This window comes from Agelaius tricolor, unplaced genomic scaffold (assembly GCF_023055355.1).
Source record: "Agelaius tricolor isolate 1412-34295 unplaced genomic scaffold, bAgeTri1.0.p SCAF_33, whole genome shotgun sequence".
Lineage (NCBI taxonomy): Eukaryota > Metazoa > Chordata > Aves > Passeriformes > Icteridae > Agelaius > Agelaius tricolor.
In genome coordinates, this window is record NW_027269293.1 from 1,797,176 (window position 1) to 1,817,174 (window position 19,999).

The 19,999-nt window shown below is 46.8% G+C and overlaps 1 protein-coding gene across 1 annotated transcript; it reads left to right on the forward strand.

The window, feature by feature from the left end:
- Positions 1-13,159: 13,159 nt before the first annotated feature.
- Positions 13,160-15,639, forward strand: KLF2 (KLF transcription factor 2). Its single transcript, XM_071451897.1, has 3 exons — positions 13,160-13,316; positions 13,429-14,320; positions 14,715-15,639. Exons 1-3 carry the CDS (start codon positions 13,242-13,244, stop codon positions 14,888-14,890), a joined length of 1,143 nt encoding a protein of 380 aa, XP_071307998.1. The 5' UTR covers positions 13,160-13,241; the 3' UTR covers positions 14,891-15,639.
- The last annotated feature ends 4,360 nt before the right edge of the window (positions 15,640-19,999 follow it).

The following is a 19,999-nucleotide window of genomic DNA, read 5'->3' on the forward strand; positions in this document are numbered from 1 at the left end:
GATAACCCTGTATATATATTTTTATGTATGTCATCTAGACTTTAAATGATATTGAAAAAGTAGAAATAGCATGATAAACCTATATATATATACCTGTATATATACATTTTTATGTATGTCATCTAGATTTTAAATGATACTGAAAAAATAGAAATAGCATGATAAACCTATATATATATATATTTTTAATGTATGTCATCTAGAACTTTAAATGATATTGAAAAAGTAGAAATAGCATGATAAACCTTCAAAGCTGAAATAAAAAAGAAGCTGTGTTTTAACTTAGTGCTGAGTATTTATACAGCCGGCACCGTTTAGTCCGGCATGTTTGAGTGAGTGCGAGCCTGTGGTTGCAGTTGTGTATAAAAATACTGCAGCCTGCTCCTGCTTTAGGAACTAAACTCCAGTTCCCAATAGCTCCCTCTGTAATTCTCTTTCCAAATAAAAGGACGAACTATTCCTGGCTCGTAACGGTGTATTTCTGTGGCTTCTTGAACTATAATGAAGGCAGTCTGGAATGTTAAAAATTACACACTCAATGCCAGTTCTGAAGCCACGGTAATTTAGGCTTTAAATGTTTTGAAGTTTACATTTTGAGTCTGTTATTGTACAACTTTTTAATTAAAATGTTGCTCTGGTCCAGATCACTAATGCTTCTTGCTCAAAGATCCATTAACATCTATCTTAAAACCACTATGTAGGGAACTTGATAATTTTGGTATCGAGGGCTAAGGCCATCTGCTTGGAAAATTATTTGGTTTTTATTTGGCTCCTTCTAATTGTAGAAATTCAAAGACATCTTTGATATCCACTGGCTTCCAACAATGGAAACATCAGTTCTCTTTCTGTAAATGCTTCAGATCTGTCTCTGCTGCAGACTTAATCTTGATGCAGTTCAAGAAATAATCTGCCAAGCTCGTCACCAAGGATTTTCCTGAAGAGCCAATATGCACCATTGATGCACATTATCATCTCTATGTTTTCCCAATGGGATGCTAGTAAATAAATCAGAAAATGTGACATGCTCACTTCTGGATGTCCTCCTAACCCAGTAACAGCTATTCTTGGGATTAACAGCTCCGTGGACTCTTCTTGTTATCATCTGTAGCAGAGAGTTTGTAGACATTTATGCTTGAAATACGCCTTCACATTTATATCCCGTGTACAATGAAGTGAGACTTAAACCTGACCTTCACTCTCAAGTTAAAATTCCTCTCATGCCCTGTGTAAAGAGTGGGAATTAATTCCAGTGTCAGTGAGAGATACAAAACTGAAAACTGACACCACAAGGCTGGACTTTCAGTGGGGCTTGGGGTGGGGTTTCTTTGGGGCAGGTAGGGGGGTCCCTCCTAAAGCCAGAACTGGCCCAGTTTTTGAAATGTATTGAGTGGCTATAGGAATAACCCAGCAGGACAGCAATGGCTTTGTGAAAATTCTGCGTATTGAGGGGGAAGTCAGAGCTTTCCAGATGTTTCTTGTGCCAAATAACTCAGAAATCTATTTACATTTAGTTCAGGTTTAGATAATTTTGATGTTGAGGGCTAAGGCCATCTGCTTATAAAGCTGCCTGTTTTTTATTTGGCTCCTCCTGTACAATGTAAAATCATAAGCTATTCCTGTATTTGCATTTACTAATCATTGTACAATAATAACAATTTCCAGTGTAGCATCCATGGGATTCTTGCAGGACTGAAAATGTTGCCTAAATGCTTAGAGAGAGAAAGAGCTCTGGGCAGCTCTAAGGCAGTAAGGAAACAAAATCCTTTCCTATCTGAAGCAGCCTCTCAGCCAAAAGGTGCATTGAAAAACAGAGTGGGCCTCACTAGTGTCAGTCTGTGGTGGCTGTGAAGGCTTCAGGCTTTGACTTTTGTCATCCCACACCTCAATTTTATGTACTAAGAGGAGCAAACTCCCTCTGACACGACAATTGGCATGGGCTGTCTTCACAGCAGCCACACGCTCTGGCACCCAGTGCATCTCTTGCTGTGACATGGAATTCTGCACTGCACCTGATTTTTGGCCTTGAGTTCAGGTTTTCAGGTGTAAGCAGAAACGAGGTGTTATTATTGCCACCTAATCAAGGCAAAAGCAGTTTCACTTTCTTTGAAGCTTTTTATCTCCCTACAACTGGATTTGAATCTCTGACTTCACCACCACAACCCCAGAGCCATAACCACAAGGCCACATGGTTGCAGAGCTGTTTTTGGAGGTGGTAGTGATGTGAGTTATTTTAGAAGCTGCTAGCTATAAATTTCAGTTATATTTGAAGGAGGGTAAGCGAGCTTTGAAAATCCTTGGTGAGTCTGCCCCTCAGTGCCTGGTAGGCAATTACTGAGGCTGCTGGCAAGAGTGGGAATGGAGGGGTCATCCTGCAGCTTCTACCAGAAACCACTGAGCACAAACAAACAGCAATTGTGAACGACAGTTAAACTAATTGTCCTCGTTGGTATTACTGTCCCAAGACGGGCTGTGACGCAGAAAGTCAATCTGCACAAAGTCACTTTTTCATTACAGTGAGCTCCAAATAGCATCAAAACAAGTCCTTTTTAGACCTCTGGGCTGTGCCTGATAAACGCAGCCCAACCACCTTGATTCTTTTTTAAAAAGGTTTCACCCTGACCCCTCAGTTCTCGAGGCATTCTTGCACTACTGGCTTCCTCCTGCCTGAAAATAAACGTGAATCTGCCATTCCATACCACTATAAACTACAAGGGCAAATGCTGGGAGCTATGACTGGAACCATTTCACATTTGCAAAGTAAGGATCACTTTGCCAAAATTATATGCAGGATTGAAAAGCCTCACTTGCCAAGACCCATTCAAAAGAGCAGCCTTGGCACAGCCAAAACCTCATTGTTGGGAATGATGTGAGATAAAAGCCCCAAAAAGCAACAACTGAGCTGCACAAGGAGTTACTAAAAGCTAAAAAAAAAATGTGGAAATCAATTCTTTCGCACGTAGGAGCTGTTTACACTTTTCTGTTCTCATGAGAGTAATTTTCAGCTGCACAAGTTAGCCACATCTGTGTGAACTGTAGATAAATCAGGCAGTAGAGTGATTTCAATCAGAATGAGGGTCATAGCAGAGATGGTGGCTGAGAGATGGTGGCAGTCACTCGCTCAAGATCATGCTTGATACCCTCAGCTCCCCGTTGAGTATTTCCCTGTGTCTGGGACAGCAGAGCTAGGCTGTCTGAGCAGTGTGGCTGAGACACTCATGACACACATGAGCTTTCCCACTGGAGAGGCTCTCACACAACAGCCAAGCTCCAAAGGAAAGGCACAGGGCAAAAATGCTGCTGTCCTACAGAGGTGGCCAGCCTCGAAAACAGTAAACAGGCATAGTCCAGTGGTTCAGGGCACAGCTGAGGCAGTGGAGGTGATCCTTTAAGGAGAAAATAGAAGAGAATTCCTTGGATTTATGGAATTAGCTACAGTTGCCTTCAGCTGGGTGGGAACTGGCCTCATCGTCCCAGGGAGGGGTGGATTCTGTGTCCCTTTCTCCTCCAAGTACAGAGCCCTGCCATTTCTGAGCCTGTACACTCAAGCTGGAGATGATTAAAACGGGGAGGAGACAACAAAACCACCTTGCTGAGGTGTTTTTGACTGCCCAGAAAAGGGGCAAGTCGGGGAAATCCTCCTGCTCCAGTGAACTTGCTCCCACCAACCACTCTGAGACAAACACTGGGACCACAAAGGACATGGAGAAGTTCCTGATGGCTCCTGCTCATGCCCAGGGCAATAAATAACATTTAAGGTGATGCTGATGCAGAAATACTGGAAATACTCCTAGAAAATCAGTAAATCCCACCAGTCTAATGACCTTGATTTATCATGTATGATTCCAGGTCACTTTTACTCACAGATATAAGCAGTCACGTAACGTTAAGATTCCCTAGGATGCTGTACAATGGCAATGCAGGAATAAAATAGCATTCTCAGCCATGAAATCACATCTATTTTGATACTTGAAAGCAATTTTGGAGGTAAGAGTCCCTTTGGAATTGAAGTGAAAACCCTGCAAGGAAAAATTCAATACAATTTACGCTACACGTAAAAGGCATGTGGGAAGTCAGGATAAAGTGCAGCTGACCTCTCCTGTTGTCTCTCAGGAAATCAGAACTCAGTCGTGCCTGTTACAACTATTATTTAATAGCTGGGCAATGGCAGCATTTAGAGGCCTGTGGACAGAGGTCTTTCAGTGAAGAACTCACAACAGCCATTTTGTCCTGGTTTCCAGGAAGAAAAGGTTACTCCTGGAGCCTAAGAAAACTGTCACGAAATTCTCGAAGGAAAAAAGAAAACATAAAAATCCAAACAAACAAAGAAAACATTTCACTACAACCCATCTCTGGAAAAATATAAAAATATTTTTCCACCCAGAGAAATAACTATAAATAATGTTTGAACTATTAAAAGAGCGAACGCAGAAAAAGGCTATTTACATAGGAGTGTTTTGTGCTGTTTCAGTCTAATTTGTCACTGATGTAGGAGCCTCATACGTTAGCTGGAGGAAATCCAGAGTTTTCAAAGGTTTTCTGTCAGGGCTTGAAAAGCTGCCAGTTTTTTTAATGGAGCCGAGCAGTCTCAGGCCTGTTGTTCTCAAAGATTTTGTGAGCCAGGGCTGAATGTTAGCAGGAAACAGAGCCAAGTGGGCTTCCTGAGCGTCTGAGAGAGGAAACTCTGTAATAAGCATGGAGGCTGTGGTTAAAAATAACTCTGGTATATAAAGGCTGCAAGGATCCCCTCTCGCTCACACTCGCCGCTGCCTCTTGGCTGCCGCTTCCCGCTGACTCCATGTGAATGAGATGCTTTGCCATCCCCTCAGAGCAGGTGGTTTTTGAGCAGAAAAAGACAGAAAACAGCCCACGGAGAAGCTGAGCACAAGGCAGCTCTTATTGAGTTTCCAGCGAGCGGGGTCCAGGCTTTATTTCAGGAGTGTTGTCGGGCTGAGCTGAGCCCTGGGCACGGCGTGTTTCGGTGTCTAACTTTAGGCCGAAGTAAAAGTTATGCTGAAAAAGAAAAAAAAAAACCAACAAAAAACCTCGGGTTTTTTTCTGTGATACGAAACCTGAAAAGGGGAACAAGGAGAATCGTGGAAGGTTCTTGAGCAATAGGTGAAAGGGCCCCCCTGAATTGTTACCATCAGGCCCAGTGTGGCTTGGACCACTTCTGCTGGAGGAGGTTCAGTCCCAGCCCAAGCCCAGCTGCAGGGGATGCGTGTGGCAACCACAAGAGGAGGATTGGCCACCCACCATCAATCAGAGCTCTGCAGTCCCCCCTCCTCGGCTTCTCAGCCTGCTGCTCCTCACCAAATCCATTTTGCATGGGATTAGGCCCATCTTTTCTCTCAAAGAAGTGATTTTCCTGGCAAGTGTGGGCTGAAACCCACGCTGGTTATTTGGTAAATTAAGGCACCTTTTTCCCCTGCTGTAACCTGACACTAACAGCCCCATGCAGTCCATGCTGAACACTTCTTTGTAGCTCACATTATGCTGTAATTGGCAAAACACATTCTTCCCAGGCTTGTGTTTTTATTACAAACATTTATTTGGCGCTTTATGTGGCAAATGAAAAGAGAATTTCACAACTCATTCTACAAAGTTGCATTGTATCAGGCTGTCCCTTGAAAAAGCATTTTATTGCTCAAGAGTAGCTGTAACCGTTCAAGGGGTTTCAACAGCGTTGTTCTCTTCAGCTACAATTGCTTTATTATATTCATATATTGCTTTATTATATTCATTATATTCATATACAATTGCTATACTACAGCACCAAATATTAATAATTTTGATCAGTGTTAACCCTGACAACTGGGGCTTGATTCCAGCCTCAGCAATAAGTGGGACATTCCTCACAGACATCAGCTGAACAATTTGGAGTAAGAGTTCAGGTGTGTGGAACAAAATAAGCTGAAGTTTTGTTTCTGAATTGCATTTTTTATGAAACACAAAGCACTGTTCCTAAGCTCAGACATAGCCAGGAATTTAAATATATAAATATCCTAAAATGTAGGCATTAATAGCTCAAGGAAAAAAAAAAAAATTATCATAACAAAGGACACAAGAATCTGGAAAAAAGTCTATCCCGAAATATCCCACTGCAGCTTCAAAGCTTAACCATAGTTATATAAATAATTGTGATAATGGAAAAAAATTATATACCATATTGAATATTTCAGTGATGTGAGTCTGCAAGGACCTGAGAGGCCAGGAAGACAAATGAAATCAGCTGCTCTGTATACGCAGCCTGTCCTGCAGAGCTGCCTGTCTTCCTCTCACTGGCCAATTCATGCCTCTGATTCACACTTCCATGTATTCAAACAGGGAAAGTAATTCCAGGCAGCCAGCAATACCAATTAACAGCGTCATGGTTAATGAAACGCTTGCTCCACTATTTCCCATTACTTTACTCTGGGACATATGACTAATAAATCATACAGGTGCAGTACAGAGATGGTGTTTTATAAAGGAGAACTAAACCCCACACGTAAATCGAGGCTTTGCAACCCACACCCAGCATGAGCTCCTGCTTTGTGTATTTGGTGAATAAAGCTCCTCTTATCAGATCCAGCTATAACCTATGCCCATGTTTTACGTGCCAACAAGGGAAACAACCCCAGGAACCTCCTCATCCTCAGTAATTCTCTTCTTCTTAAGCTTTGTCCAGTCTCCTCTCCCACTCCCCCAGTTAAAACACGTAAACTTCAAAGTGGCAAAAAAGCTCTGCTAAGGAGGGCACCTGCATCTGTGCTGACTCAGACTGCAACAGATCTCACAGACTAAAAAGAGGAAAAAAAGCAGCTGATTAGGGCTTTGATGTCCCCTCAAACAGATTTTTTTTTTCCTCCTGCATTCATTAAACCCCAAACAGTTCTCACTTCTGAACCCAGTAATCTTGGCACATCTGACAACACTTGGTGTCCTAAGTGGACATGACAGATAAGACACCCTTTCCCTTTTCCTCCTGTCATTTCTAACCAGTTATACAAATTTTCTGTTAAAAATGGAGGCCAGGAACAACAACACAACCAGTATGAACACTCCTGTATTCCAGCATTGAATGAGTTTCATCCTCTTGGGTTTCTGATCTTGTAGAGCCCATTAAATATTTGCTAACCATGAGAGTGATTTTTCTGAATGAAATCACATAGGTACTTCTGCCCCTGTGCTTCTGTTATCCCATGCCCCAATTGCCCATTTCTTTCACTAAATATTTGCTTCTGTAATCTGAAGTATTTGGCAGCAACTGAAAACTACTTGTCATGATCAGTGACTGACATTTCGAGCAGTTTTGCTAATATGATTCAACATGCTTGCCAAGTTTTGGAAACTGTGGTATCAGTTCACAGTTCTGTAAAGAAAAAAAAAAAAAAAAAAAAAAAAAAAGAGGTTTTTTTAAACATGTTTTAATTGACAGCTGAAAGGGACATCTGCAGTACAACACATGGGCATTCAGCACACGTCAGTAGAAGCTGGCAGAAACACAGCTACATACCTAATCAAAGCTGATCATTGAAAAAGTGGCATATGTTATTTAGGTTTGAAGAGTCCCCAGATCAAAAATTACAAAAAAATCGTTTACAGCTGAACGCTATCATTCTTCACACAGCAAATTCAAGTAGCAATACATAATTACCTCAATTATATTCACTAAATAGCTGGATTTTTGCATGATTTATTCAACCATGAACATATTTTCTTGCATATTTCTGAGAAAAGTTTTATTTCTATAGTTTGACTTACACATTGGAATGGAATTTAAGCTGGTTTCCCTCTGCATTGATGGGAGTCTGCCTTGCTAAAGCAGGTTGGAAGCATCAGAACTTGACTTTTGCTAATCTTTTGGGAGCTAAGTTAACAAGGCTTTCACTAAGATTGCCATCACAAGGAATGGAAGGGATAGAACTGCCAATAATCACGTTGAGAAAGCAGAAGTGCTAAAAAATATTTCTGTTCTCTCTTTGGGAAAAAGCCAGATGCTGTATCGAGATCAGACAATAATGATGTTGAAATACTTTCCATTACAGTAACTAAGGAGGATGTTAAAACAACTGCTACTCATCTCAAACAGTATTGAGTTGCCAGGTCTGGGTAATTTAGAAGTGAGTGTTTCCAAAGAACCAACTAAGGACATCTCCAGATGGTAAATGTTTATTATCAATTCATTTCAGAGCAGTGGGGAAGCCCCAGGTGACTTGGAGAATGTTAATATTATGTCAATATTGCAGCAGGGTAAACAGAATGACCTAGATGGGCCTGTCAGTGTTACATAAACCTGGGCAGAGGCAGGGAGGACTTGAGACATAAAAAGGATTCTAAATAAAGAATGGTTTGGTTAATGACGTTTGTGATGGTGTTGTGAATAGGTATGTGCCTTGGTGCAGTGTGATTTCCACAGTAAGAAATAACAAATTAACATGGTGTGCACATGCAGAGTGCTCCAACCACAGGCCAGTTCATCTGGAAATGGAATTTAGATTTTAATCAAGCAGGTTTATTGGTTCTTGATTTTTTTTTTTATCATTACTTACCATTCAATGCTGTTAACAATAACCTGGAAGAAAACAGAAATTGTTTCTGGTAAAGCCCTAGGTGACAAGGATCACAGAAGTGCAACACAATTTGAAGAGCATGCCATTGTTAAAGGATTATTTTAACTGTCCAGGAAGACACAAACCCCACTCATGGCCATGCAGAGAAGGCCACAGTTCTAGGAGTGGAACATGCAAGCTGCCCTGCTTTTTGGCATGGACAAAAAGGGAATTGTTCCGAAAACCTGTGACACCAAAATTGCTCTGCTCTCAGCCATCTTGCTTGATGGTCTCTTTCCCAGCCTCTACCTTCCTGTGCAGCCCCAAACCAGCTGGGTTTCTCCCCAATTCTCTCTTGATGCTTCCCAGCCCTGCCACCAGCATTTCCTCCCGGGGCTTTGCTCCACCTTCCACTCTTCCCCCCTATCCCAGGTGCTCTGCTTCCACATTGCCATGAATTCAACCTTCTCAGGAAGCCTGGGAGCCAAACCTGAGTGCAGAGGGTGGTGCTGGCCAGGACTGGGGAGCTGCCAGAGTATCATGGGATGGTTTGGGTTTGAAGGGACACTAAAACCCACCCAGTGCCAGCCCTGCCATGGTAGGGACACCTCCTTGGGCACTGCCAGGGATGCAGGGGCAGCCCCAGCTGCTCTGGGAACCCCATCCCAGCCTCTCCCCACCCTCCCAGGGAACAATTCCTGCCCAATATCCCATCCCTCTGGCAATGGGAGCCATTCCCTGTGTCCTGCCCCACAAGCAGCCACTCAGCAGAAGACCATGACAAAGGGCACGAGTCAAGTCCTTAAAGAGAAGTGACTCATCTTCGTCTGCTACTCCACTTTTCCAGTGCTCAAACCTCAAGAAAGATTGTGGAAATAGCTCAGAGGAGAATTAGTAAGGAAAAAAAAAGTATTAAAGGGAAATATGTTTTCCTAAAAAACGTAATGAGCCACTTCAGCTCATCAAAGAGATGTCTCACCTTCATCTGTCAGTCCCTGCATGGGAATCAGCTCCACTCATGAAAGGTCTGGTCTAAAAGGCTCCTTTCTCCAATTAACTCATGATGTTACTTTATTAAGACAAAAGACTACAGGATTAAATCACTCTCCCCAAATTAAGATGTGTGTCTCTGACAGATACCTGTATATTTCATTTTATGTGGTTGTTTACATCATTTTATCAACTTCCTTGACAGCAGATTCTAAAATGTGCCTACTCAGAACCTGCAGTTTAAAATAGAAAAAAAACCAAAACAGTATAGTCAACAGAACTGTGACAATTTGAGAGGCAGGCAAGGAAATCCTCTGTTCTTATTTCAGTATGAAGGGGTTACCTGTACTGTGTGCTCTAGGTGCTAAGAGGTGTCATTTTCAGGTTCATTTACCCTGGTATTACTATTTTTGCTAGTTTGCTCTAGGGGCAATCAGGACTTTCTGAGAACAGTCCCTGAGAAAGGAGCTTTCTGTTTGTTTGAGTTCTGCAATGACTCAGGGCTGGGGCAGCCAGGTGAGTGGGTATTGCACCAACCCACCCAGCCTGGAGCTTCAGTGGGCACAGCCCTCGCTTGGGTTCCTCTGTTAACGTGCAAAATCTCGATTGCAATTCCTCAAAAAGTTTCTCCTTGATCTAAAAGCAACGAGAGACAGCAGCAGCAACACCTAGGAAAATGAACTTTGCCATATAAAAAATGGCTGAGTCCGTGTTTACTTTGGCTGGAAGACAAATCACACATCATTTAGCTCTCCTCTACCCACAGAAGATTAACAAATATTTTCTAATCTCACATTCTTCACATTTATACACCAGTGGCATCACTCCTGATCTCTGCTAAGTGAGATCACTGCCAGGATCTTGCGTTTAGGTATTTAAAATAAGAGTTGTGAGCAGCAGAAAGCCAGAAAATGTCAGCACAACTGTCACAGACCGAGTGGAAGGTCATGGCAAAGTTGTTCTCAATTTGCGCAGAACCCAGTGACTCACAAGGTAAATAAATTCTCACATTTGTCTCCCCAGGTTTAGTGCAGCTCTCAATTTTTAGCCTAACTGCTTTTCTTGAAAACAAAAAGAAACTAAAAGCAGTGAATTTATTATTGCGTGTGCTCGGCTTTCATCCTCTCTGCCCACTAAACTTTTCCTTTACACAAAGAAAATGCAGAGTTTGGTGATGGAGCCATAAACAAAAGTCCTTGCAGTGTCTCCTGCAATCCAATTGGAGCTTCTCAGTGAAACCTACACGTCCAGTTGTATATCCTAGAAACAAAATATTTTGTTATAGCTGTTGCTGAAATCACAAGCGCATAAACTGACACAGACATCCAGGGTGTGTTATCAAGGGAGTATTCACATTCATTCTGAATTCATCAGAGTATATTTTCTTGGCTGACTCACAGCCCCATATATACGTATCATTCACTTACGGACGTTTTATTAGAGGAAAAGAGTTTACATTGAAAGATTACACAAGTGTGACATTACAGAGCCATGAGTCACACATCTTTGTGTACAGCGTTACCATGCATTCAGTGTATTGATTCTGCTCCAGTCACAGAAGTTTGGCTGCTCCTTCTGGCCAACCTGTGAACTTTGAGAATGAAAGCTATAGAAAGTTAAACAAGAGATATTCCTGATTTTACAACACGTGTAGCTATTGAAAGGATCATTTACTCACCCTAGCAACTGAGTTTTCCCGAGGTGGTTAAACACAGCCACAAGCCTGGGATGGGCTCTGGTGAACAGGCTCAAAGTGCTTGGGAGAACCAGAGCCCATCAAGGGCACTGTTCCTTCCCCTAAAGCTGAGAGCTGCTCTCCTGCACCCTCCCGATTTCCAGCTCACTCAGAAACCCCTCTAAAAGTGGGAAATACGGAGGAGGAAAGGAGAAAGCACAGCTCTCTTTGAACAGGCTCTCAAAGAATCAGTCTGTCCCTTGACAGATCATAGCTTTTCCCCCCTTCAGATCTGTCACTTTTGCTCCTGGATGACGGCCAAGCAGCCACGATCCTCAGAAAGAGGAGTCTGGAGCACGTTATCAGAAGTTATTGGAGAATTGCTCCTTCAGAGTCAGCATCTGAGCTAGAGGCCAAGGTAAGGGAGAAGAACAATCTCCCCTTCTGAAAAATCAACCCCAAGACCATAAATTGCTTACAAGCAGCAGAGATCACAGGAGCTACGTGCATTCCTTCTCTCATAACGTCACATTGCAACATTGATTTTGGCAATCTTTGCGCAGCAAATGGAAATCCTGCTACAGATCTGGACTTCCATTAAATGTAAAACTCCAGCAAAGACTGAACAAGAGTGGCATCAGACACCTTTCTGTCAGCACCAAGATGATCTGGGACCTTTAGGGTGACCAGTGCCAAGAGACCCCACCATCAGCTCAGCAGTTTACCCATGGGAGCAGGGCATGTCTCTCTCCCCCCCTGTTCTCCTGACACCTTCCACTCTTCTCCCACCTTCTTTTTCTCAGTCTGATTGCACCACATGCCCCAGGGATGAGGCTGGATTGAGGGGCGGCTGCTCTGAGGTGTGGGGGGATCAAACCCCTAATTCAAGGTGTCTTTCTCAGTGTCCCCAGGGCAAGGACCCCTCAGTGCTCCCTCCCACAGCAGAGCCTTGTGGAAGCTCGTAGCTGTCAGTGTCCTCTCGTGTCACAGATGCTCCCTGGCTGTTTCCAGGACAGGGAGCCCTCGCTGCCCTCCACCCCCACAGCACAGGGTCGGTCCCCTCGTGTCCGGAAGGATCCTGAAGGTGCTTCCAGGGCAGGGTCCCCTGTGCCCCTCATCCCACCCAAGTCCCTCACGGCTTAGCACAGCGCGGGGTCCCTCAGTGTCCCTGCAGCAGAGACCCCTTGGCGTTCCCCCAGCTCATTTGTGGCAGGGACCCCTCAGTGTCCCCCTGTCTGAACGAACCGGGGGTCGCGGCTCTCCGGCCCCTGCCTGTACCGGGGGTCGCGGCTCTCCGGCCCCTGCCTGTACCGGGGGTCGCGGCTCTCCAGCCCCTGTCTGAACCGGGGGTCGCGGTTCTCTGGCCCCTGCCCCAGCCGGGGGTCGCGGTTCTCTGGCCCCTGCCCCAGCCGGGGGTCGCGGCTCTCCGGCCCCTGTCTGAACCGGGGGTCGCGGCTCTCCAGCCCCTGCCTGTACCGGGGGTCGCGGCTCTCCGGCCCCTGCCTGTACCGGGGGTCGCGGCTCTCCAGCCCCTGTCTGAACCGGGGGTCGCGGTTCTCTGGCCCCTGCCCCAGCCGGGGGTCGCGGCTCTCCGGCCCCTGCCTGTACCGGGGGTCGCGGCTCTCCGGCCCCTGTCTGAACCGGGGGTCGCGGCTCTCCGGCCCCTGCCTGTACCGGGGGTCGCGGCTCTCCAGCCCCTGCCTGTACCGGGGGTCGCGGCTCTCCGGCCCCTGTCTGAACCGGGGGTCGCGGCTCTCCGGCCCCTGCCCCACGCGGGGGTCGCGGCTCCCGGGCAGCCCCTGCCCCGCACCGAGGGGAGGGCGGCGGAGGGGGCCCGTCCCCGCTCCGCTCCGCCCCGCTCGGGCTGGGACCGCCGCCGCCGCCGCGTCCTTTTATACCGGGGCTAAATTTAGGCTGCGCCCGAGCCGCTGCCTCCCGCCCGCCCCGTCCGGGACGCGTTTCCTCCGCTCCTCGCAATTGGCCTGAGGCCGCCCGCGCCCGCGTTATAAGGTGCGGAGGGCGGCCGGCCGCGCTCGTCCCGCACCATGGCGCTGAGCGACACCGCCCTGCCCTCCTTCGCCACCTTCGCCAGCCCCTGCCGCGAGAAAGCCCTGCACGAAGTGAGTGTCCCCAGCACCGACGGCTCCGCGCCCCGCCGCGCCCCGGCCCCGTCCCCTCCGCGTCCCCCCGGCGAACGGCGCCTCTAACCCTGTCCCTTTTCTCTCTCCCCAGAGGTGGAAGTGTGAGCAGGAGGCCAAGACCCCCGGCGGCACCTGGGGCGGCCTCTCCCCGCGCAAAGAGGATGAGGATCTCAACAACGTGCTGGATTTTATCCTTTCCATGGGCAGCGATGGCTACGGCCAGGGCGCTGCCGGCGGGGACTATCCCCCTGCCCAAGGCGAGAGCGGTGGCTTTTACCAGACAAACCCGTCCCCGGGATGCTACAACGCCCTGGAGCAGGGCAGCCCCCCGCCCTACAACGCCGGCATCGTGCCGGAGATGATGCGCTCCGAGATGGACTCCAACTACTGCCCCTCGGGCAGCGTCCACGGCCGCTTCTTTGTGACACCCACCTTCGGGGGCCCGCAGTTCGTTGAGAACATCAAGCCCGAGCCCGACATGGACAATTATGGACCGGTCCTGGGTCTGGTGCCCCAGGCTTGCCCAAAGATCAAGCAGGAGGGGAACGCGACGTGCATGATGGCCTACGAGCAGCCCCGGGTGGCCAGTTCGCCGCAGATCCCTGGGGCAGAGACGCCCCCGCTGAGCCCCGACGATCTCATGGTGAATGAGTGCCACACGCAGATGATGTGCCCCTCGTCCGTGTCCTACCAGCAGAGTTACCACCCGGCCTCCGGCTTCCACCACCCGCAGACCCACCTGCAGTACCAGAACACCTCCCAGTTTGGCCTTTTCGAGGACAGCCTGCCCTTACAGCCCTCAGCTCCTCGGGGCATGCTGACCCCTCCTTCCTCCCCTCTGGAGCTGCTGGACTCCAAACCAAAGCGGGGACGCCGGTCCTGGCCGAGGAAGAGGACGGCCACCCACACGTGCAGCTATGCCGGCTGTGGGAAGACCTACACCAAGAGCTCACACCTCAAGGCTCACCTCAGGACGCACACAGGTAATTATTGCTGATGGCCTTCGTGCTGTGTGCCGGTTGGGATAGCCCCGTGTAAAAATAAAACTGTTCTCAGCCTGGGCTTTGACCCTGGAGTCTGTTAAACTCACAGCTCTGTAACATCCAGGTGTTCACCTGCGTGGTCAAAGCTTTTCTAAGGGCTTCTAAAGCCCTTTCTCCAAAGATTTTCACTGCAGTTATAGGTGAAAATCTTTAGAGAAAGAGCTTTAGAAAGGGCTTTATAGTAAAGGAATTTCTAGTAATGGAGCTTAAAAGCAGCTGGATCTTGCTGTGGAGGGGCTCGGTAGCGAACACAGGGATAGGCTACAACAAACCTGGGCAGGTTGCCCGGCGTGTGATGCCATGCTGAGTCACGCTGTCCCATTTCCCCAAACAGGTGAAAAGCCCTACCACTGCAACTGGGAAGGCTGCGGCTGGAAGTTCGCACGCTCGGACGAGCTCACCCGGCACTACCGCAAGCACACGGGGCACCGGCCCTTCCAGTGCCACCTGTGCGACAGAGCCTTCTCCCGGTCAGACCACCTGGCCCTGCACATGAAGCGGCACATGTAGCCCCAGGGAGCCTGCCCTGCCGCCGGCGGGACCGTATTTAACTGCTCAGGTGCAGAAGGGTGAGGGATCTGTAGCTGGTACTACACGGGGAAGGCACCGCCCGACGCTCCAGGACGGAGGCGGAGGATGCGACACGAGGATGCTCAGCCGGGCATCCCCCGCGGGGAATCTGCCGTGCCCGAGGCAGGGACCCGCCCGTCCCGGTCAGGAAGGAGAACAGGGGTTAATTTATGCAGCTTCTGTGAAGGGTAAACTCCCTAAGACTCCATACAGATTGTATAGAAGAAGCTGTAAATATGGTTGGTTTTGTTTTTTTTTTTTTTTTTCCCCAATTCTAACTGCCCATTCCTAAGCTTTACAAGACAATGTTTGTATGGAAACTGCCTGAAGTTGACCCTAGAAGAGATAAAATGAATGTTACTGTAGCTAACGATGTTAGTTTAGATCTCAGTTGAAGGCATGGCTAAGAGAACACTCCTCTTGTTCGACTGTTTGGTTCACAGGTGCAATAGTATTCTTGTTTGCCATGATCTACACTAGAAGTACAGGGCTTGATGTCTTGTAAGAAAATAACCTATTTACTGTAATTTTTTTATATATTGTAAATAATTTTATACAATGAGAAATATTGTATATGTAAATAGAAGACAAATGGGTATTTTGCCTATTCCTGTTTTTATAAAAACATAATTTTTCAATGTTTGAAAACATTTCATCTTTTTAATAAAATAAGTTTTTAATTGCTGCGACTTTTATTCTCCTTTGAGATATTCCTGTTACTTTTTTCCTGATAGCTGGACCAACAACTACCTGATTGTGTTTCAAATTATCAACAACTGTAACAAGACACTCAGAAAAATCTGAGCCATGGATTTGTCTGAAATAGATAACAGAGTAAGGTATTCTCACTGGTAAATAAGACATAGTACAGTGCTTTATCAAAAAAATCAAACAGGAAAGTAGATCATATTCAAAATATACTTCCTAAAAATGGTTAAGTAAGCAACACTGTAATTTCAGTCTCATTTCTAGTTTATGCTAGACTATTTTAATAGCATTCTTAATGTTTTCCAGATGCAGTTCTAGTTTTGCCAGCAGTGTGTGGGTTTTTACTATAAATTTAAACACTGCATTTTTGTAATTATGGGGGCTTATTTTAAGGCATTCTTGTACATAAATTATCCTTGTTCTCAAGAACTCAGCGCAGAATTCCAATGGAACAGTAGTGGAATTCAAGCATGAAGTCACAACACAGGTTCAAATACCTTCCTAACTCATTCCCCAAAACTTAAATTCACTTCATAATTTGTAGTGCCACCTAGATTTCAGGAGTTAAGAAAGTTATTAACTATTTGGGGGGGGAAATCAGCCAGGAATTGAGATTCTGAAAACTAATTGCAAATAAACTGGATTCTGCAATAGCTATAGCAGTAAAGACCGCTTAAAAAGTCAAATTGGGCCCCTAAAAATTATTCAGAGCTGTAAATGAGCTCAGAAGGCCAGGCAGTAAATCCAAGCAGTTTTTCTGACAGTCTGATGGGCATCCCCTGTCTTTACAGCTCCTGTGTTGTGGTGAGTTCTGATATTTGTGCATCCTTGCTAATCAAATCTGCAGATTCAGCTTTAAAATATTGCTGCACTTTTCCCGTAACACGTGGATACTTGCAGCTTGGTTTTAATCAAGATTAGGACCTTTTTTTCCTGACTTGACGTGTCAGAGTACACAAGAATGAAATCAACAGGAATGCATTCGGAGTAACTACAAATATGGCTGCTCTTCTGTGAAAGCAAAGGCTGAAGCTGATCATGTGGAACAGATGTATTTTGGGCTTCTAATCATTGGCATGGAAGAACGAGTTCCACATTTCACTTTTGCAGTTCTTTCAGAGTGAAATACAAGGAAGCTCTAGTGTTTCTTCATCAAAAACAAAACTCATTTATTCACTAGAGAAAAAAAAAAAAAAAATTGCACAATCTAATTCCAGAAAGTGAGGATGACTTAAAGATGTTCTAAACTTGGCACATTCATTGTTGCAACAGTTCTAGGTATTTCCTTCTCTTTCCTCATAGCTGAATATTTTCATATTTCAGCATGTCTTTTGGTGTTCATAACTTTAGGAAGACAACTTTTAAAATTCTTGCCCTCCTCTCTTCATACTGCCCTGGCTTTCCCTTGCTCTTTCTGAAGAACTGGAAATGGTTATAGTCATTCCCAGTTTTCAGCATCCCCAGTTTTTGTTAGAACAGTGCTTAAGCTTAAACAATTCCCTTTTTTCTGATGCAATTTAAAAGACAAAGAGCCCCATATCTGCCTTGGGAAGGGCCCAGCCAGAGCTTTCCAGTGATGGGGGAGAGCTTGGAAGCCTCACAGCATCACAGCACAGCACTTATGTGGCTCTGCTGGTCCCCAGCCCTCTCCTGACCTCTGGCTGGTCTGACCAGTTTTCCTCCCTTCCAAATCCTCAGCCTGGAGAAGAGAAGGCTCCAAGGAGAGCTCAAAGCCCCTTCAGTGCCCAAAGGGGCTCCAAGAGAGCTGGAGAGGGGCTGGGGACAAGGGCTCCAGTGAAGGACACAGGGAATGTCTTCACACGGCCAGAGAGCAGGGTTAGATGGGACACCGGGAAAAAATTCTTCTCTGTGAGGGTGGTGAGGGACTGGAATAGAATTCCCAGAGAAATTGCCACTGCTTCATCCCTGGAAATGTTCAAAGCCAGCTTGGACAGGGTTTGGAGCACCCTGATCTGGTGGGAGGTGTCCCTGCCCACGGCAGGGGTGGAACAGGACGGACTTGGAGCTCCCTTCCAACCCAAACTGTGCTGGGATTCTGTGATTCCAGGGCAGCTGCAGCCTGTGAGTGGCATTGTGTGCTGCTCAGGGCCTTTGTGCAGAAATGAAATCACCACAGCCACCAACCCTTGGAAAACCCTCGTGTGGCTGCTCTGCACATTGTGTGCTGCTCCTCCTCCAGTGCCTCAGCCTGGCTGCATCCCAATCTGCCTTTGCTCCAGGTGAGTCTGGCTGGGAGGGTTGTCACCTCTGCTGCCTCTGCTCCTGCTCACTAAAATGTCTTCAGATAACACAGCTGATCTCTGCAATCAGGCAGATTTTTGTGTTACCAAACAGCGCTCAGAGCCCGATGAGCAGTGGAGATGTGGTGCTCTCTGAGTTTTCAGATTAGTGACTCAACTGAAAATAGAGCAGAGGAATCCTCATACACAAATATAAAAGACCTCATATAAAAATATAAGTTATATAGTAAATATAAAGTTAGTCCTCTGAATGTTGGAGGGGATGGGGGGACAAAGCACTAATAGGAGTTCACAAGAAACTTCCTTGTCATTGTTTAAGGGAGGGCATCTGTGATAATAGCTGTGTGATCTTTACAGGAAACTGCATGTTCTTGAATCTTGAGATCATCTTGTAGTAGAAAAAAAAAAAAAGAGATGCTGATCTCATTCTTCTCACATTCTATTATGAGTAATTTTCAGCTCTCTCTTTTTTTTTTCCTTTTTTTAATTGTTTTAAATGAGTACATCCAAAGATATGCTGTAATTCCAGTGATCTACCCAGCCTCCCCTGGTTAGCAGGAAACCACTAATGTTCCACATCTTCTAATAATTGACCATCAGGTTGTCATCTCTTAAGTAATTTTGTTCTAATTAACCATCTGCCTCCCAGGGAGCATCCAGTGACCACAACATGCAGCTATTGTGGATTTGATTTCAACATACCAGGGAAAGGAAAAAACTACAGAAGTTGTAGTTAAACCTAATGGGAGGAAAACAAGATTCCATTGAAAACAAGAATCCATTGAAAACAAGATTTTCACACATATTAATATAAGATACCACAGCCACGGGCTCCCTATTGTTGTAAGACAGATTGTGAGGTGAGTTTAGAGCAGGTTAAGTGCAGAAACAAGAAAATCCTGCACAATGATCCCAGTGAAAAGGGAGGTAAATGTTGCCAAACTCAGGTACCACCCAGAGCAGTCACGGCTCAAAGTGGGATCATTCCACGTGGAGTTTCAGAGCATTGTTTCACTCTGCCAACAATGGTTTTTCCTCACCCACTGACTTGAGAAGAGTCAGTAAAACTCCTCTGAGATGGGACCTCGCTGTCAGGACACGCTGTAATTCTGAAACAGCCCAGAGCAGGACCAGGTCCAGCTGCTGGAGGGCCGTGTGGCTCGGTCCCCTTTTGGGTCTTGAAGGTGACACAGCACCCTGTGCTCACCCAGCAGCATCCCAGCACCAGTGAAAACACCCCAGCACCACCCCAGCACCCTGTGCTCACCCAGCAGCATCCCAGCACCAATCCAGCAGATTGTGCATACCCAGCACCATCCCAGCACTGGTGAAACAGCCCAGGACCACACCAGCACCCTGTGCTCACCCAGCAGCATCCCAGCAGCATCCCAGCACCAATCCAGCACTGGTGAAACACCCCAGCACCACCCCAGCACCCTGTGCTCACCCAGCACCATCCCAGCACCAATCCAGCACCAATCCAGCACCACCCCAGCACCCTGTGCTCACCCAGCAGCATCCCAGCAGCATCCCAGCACCAATCCAGCAGATTGTGCATACCCAGCACCATCCCAGCACCAATCCAGCACTGGTGAAACAGCCCAGAACCACACCAGCACCACACCAGCATCACCCCAGCACCCTGTGCATACCCAGCACCACACCAGCACCACCCCAGTACCCTGTGCTCACCCAGCACCATCACCCCAGCACCCTGTGCATACCCAGCACCATCACCCCAGCACCCTGTGCTCACCCAGCACCATCACCCCAGCACCCTGTGCATACCCAGCACCACACCAGCATCACCCCAGCACTCTGTGCTCACCCAGCACCATCCCAGCACCATCCCAGCACCAATCCAGCACCACCCCAGCAGATTGTGCATACCCAGCACCATCCCAGCACCAATCCAGCACCACACCAGCATTGGTGAAACAGCCCAGCAGCACCCCAGCATCACCCCAGCACCCCGTGCATACCCAGCACCACCACCCCAGCACCCTGTGCATACCCAGCACCACCACCCCAGCACCCTGTGCATTTCCAGCAGCACCCCAGCACCTGTGAAACAGCCCAG

Excerpts from the sequence above, each read along its gene's own strand:
- KLF2 (XM_071451897.1), top strand. The coding sequence starts at position 13,242 with ATGGCGCTGAGCGACACCGCCCTGCCCTCCTTCGCCACCTTCGCCAGC. Across the intron at positions 13,317-13,428 it reads GCGAGAAAGCCCTGCACGAA|AGGTGGAAGTGTGAGCAGGA; the intron begins GTGAGTGTCCCC and ends CTCTCTCCCCAG. Across the intron at positions 14,321-14,714 it reads TCACCTCAGGACGCACACAG|GTGAAAAGCCCTACCACTGC; the intron begins GTAATTATTGCT and ends TTCCCCAAACAG.